The 16,441-nt window shown below is 34.0% G+C and overlaps 1 protein-coding gene across 2 annotated transcripts in view; it reads right to left on the bottom strand.

Moving 5' to 3' along the window:
- The window catches only part of LOC141566241 (uncharacterized), an 89,348-nt gene that overhangs the window by 15,089 nt on the left and 57,818 nt on the right, over positions 1-16,441 (bottom strand). Inside the window, exon 4 of one of the 2 annotated variants that reach the window (XM_074310557.1) lies at positions 252-319. The exons of the other annotated variant lie outside the window; for it this stretch is intronic. Coding sequence (XP_074166658.1) covers positions 252-319 — 68 coding nt within the window. The remainder of the gene's footprint in view (positions 1-251; positions 320-16,441) is intronic. 2 annotated transcript variants of the gene reach the window in all.

Genomic DNA, 16,441 nt, shown 5'->3' with positions numbered 1-16,441 from the left:
CTGATCTTACTGAGGATGTCTGGAATTTGTCTGAGGTAAACACATTATAGGACCTAAAGGCCCTGACCATAGTGCTGGGATAGCTCTTCCTAATTCAGCACATATTTTTAGGATGTGAATTTTGGTTACTATATGATACATTTTGTGCATTATGTTCCTTTGATCTTTGGGATGATTTGCTTATAACTTTCCTAAGTAGCCTTATCTCCTGCTACTGCTGCTTTAAAGTGGTTACTCATAAACTTACTTACCATAATGAGTAGCAGGGAAGGGTGGTCTGGAGACCAGAACAAGATCCAATTGTATCAAACGGCTCTTCCTGAGTCATATGTCCAATGAGAGATATTCAGGGACAAAGTGAGATTGTAGAATAAAAAGAGGTTCTGTGTTATTGTTGAGAAAATTCTGCAGTCCTGCATTTAATCTATATAGGAATTCTTTCCAGTATATCAAGCTTTTTCCCTTAGAAAAATTATTTAACCTATGTAATCTATTTGTCATTTAAAAAAAGGTAATAATTTTGATCAACTCTTCCAAATTAATGTTAAAGGACTTTAGGACAATGAGAATCTAACCAAAATAATCACTACAGCAACTCTAGTGTATAATACGAATAGAATTATTTCAGGGCTTAAAATAGACAAATAGAACCCAAAGAAGGTGTAAATATCAAACTATGTGTAGCCTGTAGTCTAGCACTCCAGGCTCTAGATTTACATGATCAATCTTGCAGAACTTTCCATGGTATGATGCTAAATGTTAAACAACCAGCTTTTTAAAGGCAAAAAAAAAAAAAAAAAAAAAAAAAAAAAAAAAAAAAAACACAAAAAACCAAACCTTCCCAAATTAAAAAACCACAACATATTGAACTTTTAGATTTCATTTATAATTACCATTTTCTTCACTCTCCTCTTTCTGAAAAGACTAGATGATAAACAAAACAATAAATTAATCCTGATTTGTATATTTCTGAGTTGTAAATACTCACACTGAAAATTAAACAATTGGTGGTTAGAGCTGGCTCCAGCACACCCTTCTCAAAAATTATTCTTTTTTTTTTTTTTTTGGCTCAGTTTACTGCCACCCACCATGTTCTCTGGGAACGTCAAAAAGATTGCTTCTGTCTGGTTTCTAGAGATGTAGAAGTGAAATCTTTTGTGCCTGTGCACATATTTAAGAAATTAATGTATAATTGGTAGAGGGAAGTGTTCGTTTTGCACAATGAATATAAAATAGCCTAGAAGCAACTAATATAATGCTCTTTTCTTTAGTAATTGCCACCTTCTGCTCATCCAGGGAGAATTTTCTGTCGATAGCACCCTATTATTTTTAGAGAAAAAAATTTACTTTGGCACTGCTAGAAAAAGACAACTCAACATCCAACTGAATCCCAAAACATCTGTCCTCTGGGTTTATGTTATACTCCAAGGACCTATACTCTTTACAGAAGGAAAACAAACTTTGGGTTGCTAGAAAACAAAATAACCCAACATTCCATTGAGTCCATTCACCTCAGGGACCTTTAAAGGTCTGGAACTTTATGGTTTTAAGAACTTCAAACACCATCTCACTCTCTTGGGTGGAGGCAAATTAAATTGATATTGTTAGTCAGAAAACTCTTTTCCCTATCAGACTGGTAAAATGATGACTATCAGAAGGCAAAGTTAAGGCAGGTTTTATCATTCCTCCATGTCACAGATCACAGATTTAGGTCTCAAAGAGACCTTATGAGTCAGCTAGTCAAATCCCCTCTCATTTCAGAGATGATAACTGAAGTCTACAGGGATAAAGTATCCATTGTTACCCCATGTAAAAAGTGGCAGAGTCAGGACTAAAGTCAACATCCTCTGATTCTGAATCTATTGCTCTTTCCCTTGAATTACAGTATTTGTGTTCTCAATTCCCTTGCAGCTCTTCCAGATCTAGGACCATTTACTAAATGCTCATGCTAGAAACTTTGGTGTCTTTTCATATAGCAAAGCAAGGAGAGGGGAAGTGAAGAGGAAATCCCATTTCTTAAGCTTACAGGTTATATCACTCCTCCTCTCTATGAATATGGTCAAGAACTTAAGTTCAATGAATCAATCAGAATTAAATCAGAATTTATTAAGTATCTTCTATGTGCTAGGCACTGTTGTAAGCACAGATGATAAAAAGAAGCAAAAGCTCCTCTAGAAGAACATAATATAATGAAGGAGAAGACTTTGAAACAAATAGATAAACAAGTTATATACAGAAAAAATAGGAAATGATTAACAGAGGGAAGTCTTATTAGAGGGAAGACACTAGAATTATGAAAGACTGGCACCTATGGAAGATGGGATTTTGATTGGGACTTAAAAAAAGACAAAGAAGTTGGAAGGAATTGAGAGGGAGATCATTCTAGGCACAGGAGCCAAAGAAAATACCCCAAGCTGAGAGATGGAGAGCCTTGCTTGTGAAGCAATCAGGAGGCTCATGTAATTGAGTTGAAGGATATATGTTTTTTATTTAGAATTTTTTTCCCACAGTATATATGCATGAGTAATTTTTTTTATAATATTATCCCTTGTATTCATTTTTCCAAATTATCCCCCCCTCCCTCCACACCCTCTCCCCAATGACAGGCAATCCCATACATTTTACATATATTACAATATAACTCAGATACAATATATGTGTGTAAATACCATTTTCTTGTTGCATATTAAGAATTAGATTCCGAAGGTGTAAGTAACCTGGGTAGATAGACAGTAGTGCTAACAATTTACATTCACTTCCCAGTGTTCCTTCTCTGGGTGTAGTTATTTCTGTCCATCATTGATCAACTGGAAGTGAGTTGGATCTTCTTTATGTTGAAGATATCCACTTCCATCAGAATACCTCTTCATACAACATTGAAGTGTACAGCGATCTTCTGGTTCTATTCATTTCACTCAGCATCAGTTGATGTAAGTCTCTCCAAGCCTCTCTGTATTCCTCCTGCTGGTCATTTCTTACAGAGCAATAATATTCCATAACCTTCATATACCATAATTTACCCAACCATTCTCCAATTGATGGACATCCATTTAGAAGAATATATGTTTTAAGAAATTCTTTGTTTTTCCACCTAAGAAGCTATGACAGATAGCTTCCTGGGTCATGTTTTTGGGGTCACTTCTAACTCTTGGGCCACATAACTCATGTAACTTCATTGTGCTTCCTTCCCAAAGCTGATATTCACAATTCTTAGTGGGAAGACTATTATGAATACACAGATAGATGCTCCCCCAGGACCTAAATCATTCAAATCCCTGGTTTTTAGTTCTCCTGGATATTTCAGAAAAAAATGCCAGCTACAGATTTCTTTCTGTTTAATTTTAAGAAGAGAGTTCCGGCCAAGATGGTGGCGTGGAGGCAGACAGCTGCTTGAGCTCCACGTTTTCTCTCAGAACTTACTTCATGACAAGCCTCAGAATTAATGCTTGACCAGAAAAGAAATCCACAAATAATCACCAAAAGAAGAGATCCTTGAAATTCGCCAGAAAAGATCTGTGTTTGTTCGGGGAAGGGGATGAACAGACTGGGTGCAGACTGAGGGCAAGCAGCCAGAGCAAGGCAGGCAGTTCACACTGTGCATACCCGAGGGGGGAGGGGTGCAATCTCTTCTGTTTCTGCAAAAAGACTTTTACCCCAGTGTGAATATTCCGTCTTGGCAGCAAGCCAGAAACAACACAGGTGTAAACACCAGAGGTGAAGAATAAAACCCAGGAAAGCTAGTGTCTCTTGGGACCCAGCCACCCCCACCCCCACCCAGAGTGACTCAGCGCTTTCTCAGAGCCTCAGAGCATAGAAGCAGCACAGCCATCTCTGTCCTGTTAGTGCATCACTACTATCTCCTGCAGTCTGTAGAGGAAGCCTGGTACACCATCCAGCCCCATCCCCCCCAGAAACAGACCAATTGTTTCTCTTGTCAATTTCTTTTCTTTGGGTCCCGCTCTGACAAAATGAATAAAAAATTTAAAAGGGCTCTAACCACTGACAGTTTCTGTATGGAGAGAGAGCAGACTTCAAACCCTGAGGAGACTAAAAGCAGACTGTCTCCAGAGGAATCTCCTAAGGGGGATATGATCTGCTCCTCAATACATAAAACTCTCATAGAGGAAATCAAAAAGGCTCTCAAAAGAGAGCTAGAAGAAAAATGGGAAAAGGAAAGGGAAGCTTGGCAAGAGAGTCTGGAGAAGTCATCCCAGGCATTTAAAGACAGAGTGGATAAAAAAAAAAAAAAAAACAAATCATTGAGAAATAAAATTAGTGAGTTGGAAAAAGAAAACAGTTTCCTAAAAAATAAAATGGATGAAATGGAAAAAAATTCCATAGAAGAAAAAAACTCATTTAAAAACTCAATTGGACAATTACAAAAAGATATAAAAAACGTGAGTGAAGAAAATACAACATTGAAAATTAGACTCAAACAAGTAGAAATGAATGACTCAAGGAGAAACCAAGAAGTGGTCAAGCAAAAACCAGAAAAACAAAACAATTGAAAAGAATGTCAAGTATCTTATTGGAAAGACAACAGACCTGGAAAACAGATCCAGGAGAGACAATTTGAGAATAATCTGACTCCCTGAAAAATGTGAGGAAAAAAAGAGCCTGGACACTATTTTCCAGGAAATTATCAAAGAGAACTGCCCAGACGGTTTGGAAACAGAGGGTAAAATAGACATTGAAAAAATCAGTAGATCACCTACTAAAAAGGACCCTAAAATCAAAACACCAAGAAATATATTGGCCAAGTTCAAGAACCATCAGACAAAGGAAAAAATACTGGAAGCTGCTAGAAAAAAGCAATTCAGATATGGAGGAGCCACAATAAGGATAACCCAGGCTAGCAGCGTCCACATTAAAAGAACGAAGGGCCTGGAACATGATATTCCGAAAGGCTAAGGAACTTGGTATGCAGCCAAGAATAACTTACCCAGCAAAAATGAGCATCCTTTTCCAGGGAAGAAGATGGGCATTTAACGAAATAAAATAATTCCATCTATTCTTGATAAAAAACCAGACCTATACAAAATGTTTGATCTTCAAATACAGAACTCCAAGAGATTTCTAAAAAGGTAAAAAGAAATCTTGAGAACTATATTTCTGCCATAAAGATATGTAAAGAACACATGTATAATTTGTCCTAGAGGTGGAAAGAAAATTATAAAATAAAAAGGGTAAAGTGGTGGTACTACATCTCATGAAGAGGCAAAAGTAACCTATTATATCTGAGAGAAAGAAAGGAGGGAGATGAACATAGTGTTTATCAATAGACATATTCGATTTATGGTGAAACTTCTTCCACTTCATTGAAAAGTGAGAGGGAAGGAGTAAACTAAGGGGAAGGGAATACAGAAATTGTGAGAAAAAGGGGTAAAATAGGAAGAGGAATTTTAAGGTGGGGGAGGGATACTAAAAAGGGAGGGCTGTGAAAAGCAAGTGATGTTCCCAAGTTTAATACTGGGTAGGGGGGTAAGAGGGAAGGAAAGGAGAAAAGCAAAAACAGGGGTTAACAGGATGGCAAGCAATATAGAATTAGTCATTCTAACCATAAATGTAAATGGGTAAACTCCCTCATAAAAAGGAAGCAGTTAGCAGACTGGATTAAAAGTCAGAATCCTACTATATGTTGTTTACAGGAAACACACCTGAAATAGGGTGATACATTCAAACTAAAAGTAAAAGGGTGGAGCAGAAAAAAGCAGGGGTAGCCACCCTCATCTCAGATCAAGCAAAAACAAAAATTGATCTAATTAAAAGAGATAAGGAAGGGTATTATATCCTGCTAAAGGGTAGCATAGATAATGATGCAGTATCAATATTACACCTATATACACCAAGTGGTGCAGCATCTAAATTCTTAAAAGAGAAATTAAGAGAGCTGCAAAAAGAAATAGACAGCAAAACTGTAATAGTGGGAGATATCAACCTTGCATTCTCAGCATTAGATAAATCAAACCACAAAATAAATAAGAAAGAAGTCAAAGAGATAAATAGAATACTAGAAAAGTTTGATATGATAGATCTTTGGAGAAAGCTAAATGGAGACAGAAAGGAGTACACTTTCTTCTCAGCAGTTCATGGAACCTATACAAAAATTGACATAAAAACCTCAAAATCAGACCACAATGCAAATAAAATTGCATTCAATAAAAAGCCAGGGGAAAATAGAACAAAAAAAATGATTGGAAACTAAATAATCTCATACTAAAGAATGACTGGGTGAAATAGCAAATCAGAGACATAATTAATAACTTCACCCAAAAAAATGACAATAATGAGACATCATACCAAAATGTGTGGGATACAGCCAAAGCAATAATAAGGGGAAGTTTTATATCTCTAGAGGCCTACTTGCATAAAATAGAGAAAGAGAATGTCAATGCATTGTGCTTACAACTAAAAATGCTAGAAAAGGAACAAATTAAACACGAATCTTGAAATTCTAAAAATAAAAGGTGAGATTAAGAGAATTGAAAGTAAAACAAAAACAAAAAAAAAACCACTATTGAATTAATTAATAAAACTACGAGTTGGTTCTATGAAAAAACCAACAAAATAGACAAACCTTTAGTAAATTTGATTAAAAAAAGGAAAGAGGAAAAACAAATTGATAGTCTTAAAAATGAAAAGGGAGAACTCACCACTAATAAAGAGGAAATTAGAACAATAGTTAGGAGCTACTTTGCTCAACTTTATGCCAATAAATTCGATAACTTAAATGAAATGGAAGAATACCTTCAAAAATATAGCTTGCCCAGATTAACAGAGGAAGAAGTAAATAGTCTAAATAGTCCCATTTCAGAAAATGAAATAGAACAAGCTATTAACCAACTCCCCAAGAAAAAAATCCCCAGGACCAGATGGATTTACATGTGAATTCTACCAAACATTTAAAGAACAATTAACTCCAATGCTATATAAACTATTTGAAAAAATAGGGATTGAAGGAGTCCTACCAAATTCCTTTTATGACCTAGACATGGTATTGATACCTAAACCAGGTAGGCTGAAAACAGAGAAAGAAAATTATAGACCAATCTCCCTAATGAATATTGCTAAAATCTTAAATAAAATATTAGCAAAAAGACTATAGAAAATCAATATTAGGAAACCTATTAGCATAATCTACCATATCAATAACCAAATTAACAAAAAACATATGATCATCTCAATAAATTCAGAAAAAGCATTTCATAAAATCCAATATCCATTCCTACTAAAAACACTTGAGAGTATAGGACTAAATGGACTATTCCTTAAAATAATGAGCATATGTTTAAAACTGTCAATAAACATCATATGTAATGGCGATAAACTGTTACCTTTCCCAGTAAGATCAGGAGTGAAACAAGGTTGCCCACTATCACCATTACTATTCAATATTGTAATGGTAGACTTGGCAATAAGAGCTGAGAAAGAGATTCAAGGAATTAGAATAGATAATGAGGAAATCAAACTATCACTCTTTGCAGATGACATGATGGTAGACTCTGCTAAAAAGCTATTAGAAATAATTCAGAACTGTAGCAAAGTTGCAGGATACAAAATAAATCCACCTAAGTCCTTAGCATTTTTATACATTACCAACACAATCCAAAGAGAAATTCCATTCAAAATAATGGTCGATAGTATAAAATATTTGGGAATATATCTACCAAAGGAAAGTCAGGTGTTATATGAGCATAATTACAAAACACTTGCCACAAAAATAAAGTCAGATTTAAATAATTGGAAAGACATTGAGTGCTCTTGGATAGGCCGAGTGAATATAATCAAGATGACAATACTCCCTAAACTAATCTATTTATTTAGTGTTATACCAATCAGACTCCCAAGAAACTATTTTAATGACCTAGAAAAAATAACAACAAAATTCATATGGAAGAACAAAAGGTCTAGAATTTCAAGGGAAGTAATGAAAAAAAAAATCAAATGAAGGTGGTCTAGCTGTACCTGATCTAGAACTATATTATAAAGCAGCAGTCACCAAAACCATTTGGTATTGGCTAAGAAATAGACTAGTTGATCAGTAGAATAGGTTAGATTCACAGGACAAGATAGTGAATAAAAATAGCAATCTAGTATTTGGGATAAGAATTCATTATTTGACAAAAACTGCTGGGAAAAGTGGAAATTAGTATGGCAGAAACTAGGCATGGACCCACATTTAACCACATACTAAGATAAGATCAAAATGAATACCTGATTTAGGCATAAAGAACAAGATAATAAATAAATTAGAGGAACATAGGACAGTGTACCTCTCAGACTTGTGGAGGAGGAAGGAATTTGTGACCAAAGGAGAACTAGAGATCATTTTTGATCACAAAATAGAAAATACATAAAATTAAGATACTTTTGTACAAACAAAACTAATGCAAACAAGATTAAAAAGGAAGTAACAAATTGGGAAAACATTTTATAGTTAAAGGTTCTGATAAAGGCCTCATCTCCAAAATATACAGAGAATTGACTTTAATTTATAAGAAATCAAGCCATTCTCCAATTGATAAATGGTCAAAGGATATGAACAGACAATTTTCAGATGATGAAATTGAAACTATTTCCACTCATATGAAAGAGTGTTCCAAATCACTATTGATCAGAGAAATGCAAATTAAGACAACTTTGGGATACCACTCCATACCTGTCAGATTGGCTAAGATTACAGGAACAAATAAAGATTAATGTTGGAGGGGATGTGGGAAAACTGGGATACTGATGCATTGTTGGTGTTGTGAAAGAATCCAACCATTCTGGAGAGCAATCTGGAATTATGCCCAAAAATATATCAAACTGTGCATACCCTTTGATCCAGCAGTGCTACTACTGGGCTTATATCCCAAGGGAATACTAAAGAAGGGAAAGGGACCTGTATGTACCAAAATGTTTGTGGCAGCCCTTTTTGTAGTGGCTAGAAACTGGAAAATGGATGGATGCCCATCAATTGGAGAATGGTTGGGTAAATCATGGTGCATGAATGTTATGGAATATTATTATTCTGTAAGAAATGACCAACAGGATGAATACAGAGAGGCTTGGAGAGACTTACATCAACTGATGCTGAGTGAAATGAGCAGAACTAGGAGATCATTATACACTTCAACAACAATACTATATGAGGATGTATTCTGATGGAAGTGGATATCTTCAACACAGAGAAGAGCTAATCCAATTCCAATTGATCAATGATGGACAGAATCACCTACACCCAGAGAAGAAACACTGGGAAATGAGTGTAAACTGTTAGCACTTTTTTGTTTTTCTCCCCAGGTCATTTTTACCTTTTGAATCCAATTCTTCTTTTGCAACAATAACAACAACAACAACATTCGGTTCTGCACATATATATACCTAGGATATACTATAACATATTTAATATGTATGGGAATGCCTGCCATCTAGGGGAGGGGTGGAGGGAAGGAGGGGAAAAATTTGGAACAGAAGGGAGTACAAGGGATAATGTTGTAAAAAATTACCTATGCATATGTACTGTCAAAAAATGTTATAATTATAAAATCAATTAAAAAATATAATTATAAAAAAATCATATAAGAAAAGGAGAAGAAAAACCGGGAAAAGAAAAGAGTGGTGAAGAGAATTATGAAAATAAAAATCAACAACTTATAAAAAGAAACCTGCTTACAAAGTAAAATTAGCCATATCATAGGAAAAAAAGGACAAAAGCTCATTGAAGAAAACAATACCTTAAAATTAGAAATGGGCAAGTGGAAGCTCATGAGTCTGTGATATATCAAGAATCAAACAGCCCATGAATTGCAAAATAACTAAATAAGTTTTGGTATATTAATGTAATGGAATATTATTATTCTATAAGAAATAATGAGCAGGCTCATTTTGAAAAAAAACCTGGAAATATTTACGTAAACTAATGCTAAGAGAAATGAGTACAACCAAGAGAGCATTGTATACAATAGCAACAATAAGGTTTACGTAATGATCGACAGTGACAGACTTGGCACTTTTCAACAATGAGGTGATTCAAGGTAATTCCAGGAGTCTTGTGTTGGAAAAAGCAATCTGCATCCAGAGGTAGAACTATGGAGACTAAATGTAGATCCAAACATAATATTTTTACATTTTTTTGTTGCTGATGTTTGTTTGCTTGTTTTATTTTCTTTCTTGTGTCTTTACCCTTCTGATCTGATTTTTCTTGCACAGCATGACGAATATGGAAATATGTTTATAAGAGCTGAAAATGTTTAACCTATACTGGATTATTTGCCATCTTGGGGAAAGGATTGGAACACAATCCTGGGGAAAATTTGGAACACAAGGTTTTGCAAAGGCGAATGTTGAAAATAATCTTTGCATATATTTGAAAAAATAAAATGCTATTCAAGAAAAATAAATATGATTTTAAAAAAGCAAAAAAGACAGAGAGAGACAGATAGTGTTTTGTCATGAGAAGTAGAAGATAAGGGAGGAAAAAGAACAAATATTAGGCATAGATCTGGGGAGATAAAGGGATACCAGAAAGAAGAGTTTTGGACATTCAGATGTGGCTTAAAGGTATTGGCAATCTGGAAATACTATGAAATAATGGAATAAAATGAATGAAAGAGGAGTTGTAATGAAAAAAAATAGAAGAAAATATAAAAGATCTCATGGGGAAAAACAGAGACATTGGAAGGAGGTTCCATTAAATTAAAATTTAGAGGAACACGTACAAGCAAAAAGTAATTGGGTGACAAAAAAGATAATTTTGATTATGTACAAATGATTATATTTGATAGGTACAATGAAAAGAAAGAACTAAAAAGGATCTTGGAGACCATTTAGTCAAATGCCCTCATTTTAAAGATAAGGAGTATGAAGCCCAATTTTGACTAAGATGTCACAGGAAGTAATCAGCAGAAATTTGATTTGAACCATATATCTCTAATTCCGGAGCCATTTCTTTTTTTTCATTGTGCAACATGGACTGCCAAAGACACTGTTACATGAATGAAATGAAAATAATTACCTTAAGAAGAAAAATAAGAAAATAGGGTAAAAGGGAATCTTCACACCAAAACTCTGGAGCTGTCCTATTATTATGAATATTTTATATTATTATTATATATTAAATATATATTATTATGAATATTTTCTAATCACATTTTTCATTATTATAGGAGATTTCAGTTGAAGATTTTTTGCAAATTAGAACAGTATCTTCTTGGCAATTTGTAGACACAAATGATTTTGTCCGAGTTAAACTGAACTAGGTCGTTACCATGAGATATTTTACATTTTCTTCTATTTTTTCATTCTTTTGAATGTTTGACCATTTTTTAAATCATACTTTTATTTCTCTTAAATTGTATTTTATTTTTCTCTATCCACTCTGCCTAACTGCCTCTCTCTATGAGTAATGGGAAATGATTGTGATATAAGAAATGTTGAATGAAGAAATTCAGAGAAATAACAGATGACAGTAATAATAACAATAATAATATTATATATATGTGTGTATCCATAATGCCTACCATGTGCCAAGCACCTTGTATTACAATTGATATTTCATTTGCTCCTCACAAGAGTCATGAGGTAAATAAATTTATCCCCCATCTTATAAATAAGAAAACTGAAGAAAGCAATGTTAAGTGACTTGCTGAGGGTCACACAGCTAATAAATTTCTAAAGCTGAAAAAAAATTTTTTTAAAGAATAATGTTATTGTTGTGTCTACCTCTTTTGGGGGGCCATCCCTTATAATAAAGATTTCTCTTATATGAAAGAAAAACAAAAAGAAACAAAATTCAGCAAAATTGATCAATACATTAAAAAATAAGCTATTATATATGGTGTCCTAGCCTTATGGATTGCCCCACTCCACTGGCTATAAAAGCATTTTAGGCTTATCTATGGAGCGAGCAAGTGGTGCAATGGTTGAATGTCAGGTTCAGAGTCAGAAAAATTCATCTTCATCAGTTCAAAACCAGACTCGACTACTAGCTGTGTGATTCCATGAAAGTCACTAACTTTGCCTTAGTTGATCATCTGTAAAATGAGCTGGAGAGGGAAACAGTGAATCACTCTAGTATCTTTGCTAAAGAAAAAAAAATAGGGTTGCAAAATGTCAGCCACAACTGAACAACAAAAACAGACTTATCTATTAGCAAAATGGTTTTTGGTTTTGGCATTTTTTAATACAGTTAATTCTAAGGAATTGATATATGCACAGCAGCCTGAGCCAATCCATTCATTCCAGATTACTGTGACTCAATTTTGTCTGAGGTGTAAATATGTTCACAAGCCTTCCAGCCTTAGGAAGTGTCCTTGATGGGCATCACTAGCCCATGTGTAGAACTGTACAAACTTCTACCCTTGTCAAATTGATTATATTTTGATCATAGATCATCGATCTGGAAAGGATCTTAGAAGTGACTTACTCCAATCACTTCATTTTTGTTTTGGTTGTTCAGTCATTTTCAATCATGTTTGACTCTTTCTGCTCTCTGGGTTTTCTTGGCAAAGATACTGGAGTGGTTTGCCATTTCCTTCTCCAGCTCATTTTATAGATGAGGAAACTGAGGCAAACAGAGTGAAGTGACTTGTCCAAGATCACATAAATGCTAGATTTGAACTAAGAGAAATCTACCTGACTACTGGCATTGTAATCTATTTCATTTTACAGAGGAGGAAACTGAGGCTCACAGAAAATGAGAGCTTTGCTCAAGATCACAAAGGAGAAATAAGGAGAGCCAAGATTCAAATAGAGGTCCTCTGAGTCTAAATCTTGTACTATTTCTTCTTCACTAAATTGACTCCTGATAAAGATGAATTGTGGGAAATTCTGGAGCTAAATGGGGAAAGACTATTTTCATACTGAAATATGACTATCCATAATAAGCATTCCTGAGCCATTTATCATTTCTTACTTAATATTCTGTACTGAAAAATAAAAATGAAATTTATTTATGGATTGGGCCCCTTCATACTGGAGAAAAAACCTATTTCTATTATTTATTAAATGTGTGATACAATGACACCCCATTTTATTTTCAAACTAAAAGAGATTTTTCAGTTGCTAGAAATTTATTTTTTTTAAACATGTGTTTTTTTCTATAGGATTCACAAAGAAGAGACAGATGAGGCAAATTTTTCTCCTATAAGAAACATGGCTTTTGGTAGTGCTAAATAAACTTCAGTGAGGCAGCCCTAGTGTGTGGATGAATTCCAAATGAGGAAAAGGCAGTCAGGGTGCATATTAAGTTCAGAGGAGAAGTCTTTGTAAACAATGTAAAAATGGACAAGAAAGAAAGGAAATGAGACTAATAGTTGGGTCTGGCTAGAGAATAATTACTTTCAGAGACTTAAAAAATATTTTAACTGGAAGGGCCCACACCCTTACTAAATTCAGTCATCAAAGAAATTTTCATTACATAAAAGCTGTGATTTTAACCACCCAAACATAAGTCTAAAATTTTATTATTTTATCATGGAACTCTTATTTTTCCCCCTTGCCTTTCCTAGAAATTTGATATTATCCAAGTATCTAAAAAACTAGCACAAAATCACCATAAGTACATTTAAAAATATGATCCTCTAAGTTTTTTTTTTTCTTTTTTTAAAACACAAAACTCCATACCCCTTATAATCTCTAATTCCCTTCAGGTTCCCCTCAAATGCCACTTCCTATTTGAGGCATTTATTGATCCCTCTATTTATTACTTCTTTCTATATTACTTTGTACTTTGCAGAAATTTTGTAATTACTTACATGTGTAGGAATTTTTGTTGTTCAGTTGTTTTTTTAATCATGACTGACTCTTTTTTTCCCCCCAAACAGAATTAAGTGATTTGCCCAGGGTCACACCACTAGTAAATATCTGAGGCCAAATTTGAAAGCATGGAGACAAATCTTCCTGATGCTGTGGATATGTATAGTTCTCTCCAAAAGGAAGTAAACTGGAGGATCAGCAACTATTTCTGTCTTTATTTAGAGCCTTGCACAATATTTACATGTATTAAGTTATTAATGAATACTTGTTGATTGAATTAATGTTCTATGTTTTTTTAAAGTATAGCTTTGCCCTTTAGTCTTTTTTTTTTTTTTTTAAAGATTTTGGTATGTACTGAAAACTTGTTAACCAATTTACATTTGTTCATTCCCCTTATTTCTATGATATTTCCTTTCCCTCTGAATCTCGACTTTCTTGCAGCTGAAAGTTACTAGTTTTGTTCCAGAAATGGCAGAATAGAATATATATATCCCAAAGTTACCCTAAATTATTATTGTATGCAGAGGGCACTACTCTTTCCAGTATCATAAATTCTAAAAAAAGGTTAGGCTTCCAAATCTAAATCTGTTTTAAGTTAGGAAACACAAGCTATTATTGGTCAAATACTCCTAAAGTGACTATTTCTTTCGCCTTTATTTTTCTTAGTTCTCAAGATGAGATAAAGGTAGTGGTAGGAAATGTATCTCTTTTTCCTTTAATCCAGTAGCTATGTCTGAGATTCATATTCATCAGTGTTGAAAAGCCTCTTTTTTTTCTATCCTTGTTCTGCTGTTTCAGTTATGTCTGACCCTATTTGGGCTCAAATCAAATAGCAAACCACTCTAGTATCTTTGCCAAGAAAACCCTCTATCAAACTCTTTAATCAACAAATATCCCAATTCTAAAACCAGGAAAGGATAAAATAAAAATGAATATCAATGCACAATTTTAAATAAAACCCTAGCAAAAAGATTATAAGAACATATCCAAAATACTATTCGAGGAGATAAATTGGATTCATATTCATATGTGGTATAGTAGATAGACTGCCAAGCATGGAATCAATAGGACCCAACTTCAAATCTGACCTTAGCTGTGTGACCTGAACTAGTGACTTAACCCTGTTTGTCTCAGTTAATCATCTATAAAATTAGCTGAAGATGGAAATGGCAAACTACTCTATTGAGTTGGGCATGACTGAAATGACTCAACAACAAAGTTGGATTTATACTATATGTATATAGTTCAATAAAAGGAAAAATAATAAAATTAATCATATTAAAAGAAAAATGCTATCAAGCATATCATATCAGTAATATACATGCAAAAAAAAACATTCAGTTACACTTGGGAAAAAAAAAACCCAAACCCAAAACCCAGTACCCCAAACAGCAAATGCAGAAAAGGCCAAATTTGTTAATATGATTAAGTTTATATCTCTAAAATCAAAACTATCAAAATCTACAACATGGAAACAAACAAAGGCTTTCTTACTAAAGTGGTTTGACATAATTCTAGCAAATGATGATGATATCAGGAACAAAAAAAGAATGAATAAATAAGTTGGTAAAAGAAGAGACAAGGTTGCCCTATCAGCAGATAAGATTACTGATTTGGAAAACCCCAAGGAATCAGCAAGCTAACTAAAATGATATACTTAATAGTTATAACAAAATAGCAAGATACAAAATAACTACCCCCCCAACACAAAATTCAGTGAAGGTATTGAGATATCCCAGTACCAAACTAAATTGAAATATACTGTGAGGGAATGGTTAGAAATAAGAAAATCAAAAATCAAAAATGAAAAATGAAAAAAAAAATTATCTTTGCATTTGAAATCTTCCATGTGCTTAGAAAAGAGTTACTAGAAGAATAAGGACCCTCCTAAAAAGGTCCCACAGTTTAATTTTGTTCATTTTAGTCAGGCCCCTTTATTTCTCAACTTTAAAAACTGAGATGAAATGAAGGAGGCAGCTATAGCCTGGGAATAAGAAAATCTGAGTCTTATATTTAGGCCTATCACTAAATAATGAACTGTATAAACTCACGAACATTGCTGAACTTTTGTGGGCCTCACTTCATCTAAAAAGTGATATTATAGTTTGATCTCTTCAAAGCCATCCGGTGCTAAAATGCTAATTTTTCTCAAGTTCAGGTTTCTCTCATTATAAACAATCAATTTATGATAAAATGTTGTATAAAGCAAGGAATGAATTCTGAATACATGAACCAAAGTCTCCGGGAGAAATTTTAGTATGCCATCTTTGTGGTACCTTCCAATTTTAAAATTTAATGGTTTTTTAAAAGCTTCTTAGTATAGAAGTATGCTTAATCATTAATTCATTTAAAATGTGTATCAGAGAACCAACTCTTCTCTCCCTACTTCAAGAGCAGTTAGCAAGGTAGAAAAGAGAAACTGGTGCCTTCAGGCTCAGGTAAACTCAAAAGCAATTGCAACACTATTCTGATATGGAGGGTAGAATTTAGCTAAGTTATTTGAAGGAAAGGAAGAGTAGATTGTAATTGTAATTAGAGTCCACTGAATATAATAATACTCACTGCAATGCTGTTGCCTTTGGGCAGAATTAAGGTGATAAGAATAGATCCCAGGACAGGCTTTTCCACACAGAAAAGTGCAGAGGTAATAGGCATCCTAAGGATGAGCTTTTTTTGGGTGTATTCCATTTGTGTAATAACC

This window comes from Sminthopsis crassicaudata, chromosome 4 (assembly GCF_048593235.1).
Source record: "Sminthopsis crassicaudata isolate SCR6 chromosome 4, ASM4859323v1, whole genome shotgun sequence".
NCBI lineage: Eukaryota > Metazoa > Chordata > Mammalia > Dasyuromorphia > Dasyuridae > Sminthopsis > Sminthopsis crassicaudata.
This window is presented reverse-complemented; position numbering and strand designations above follow the sequence as displayed.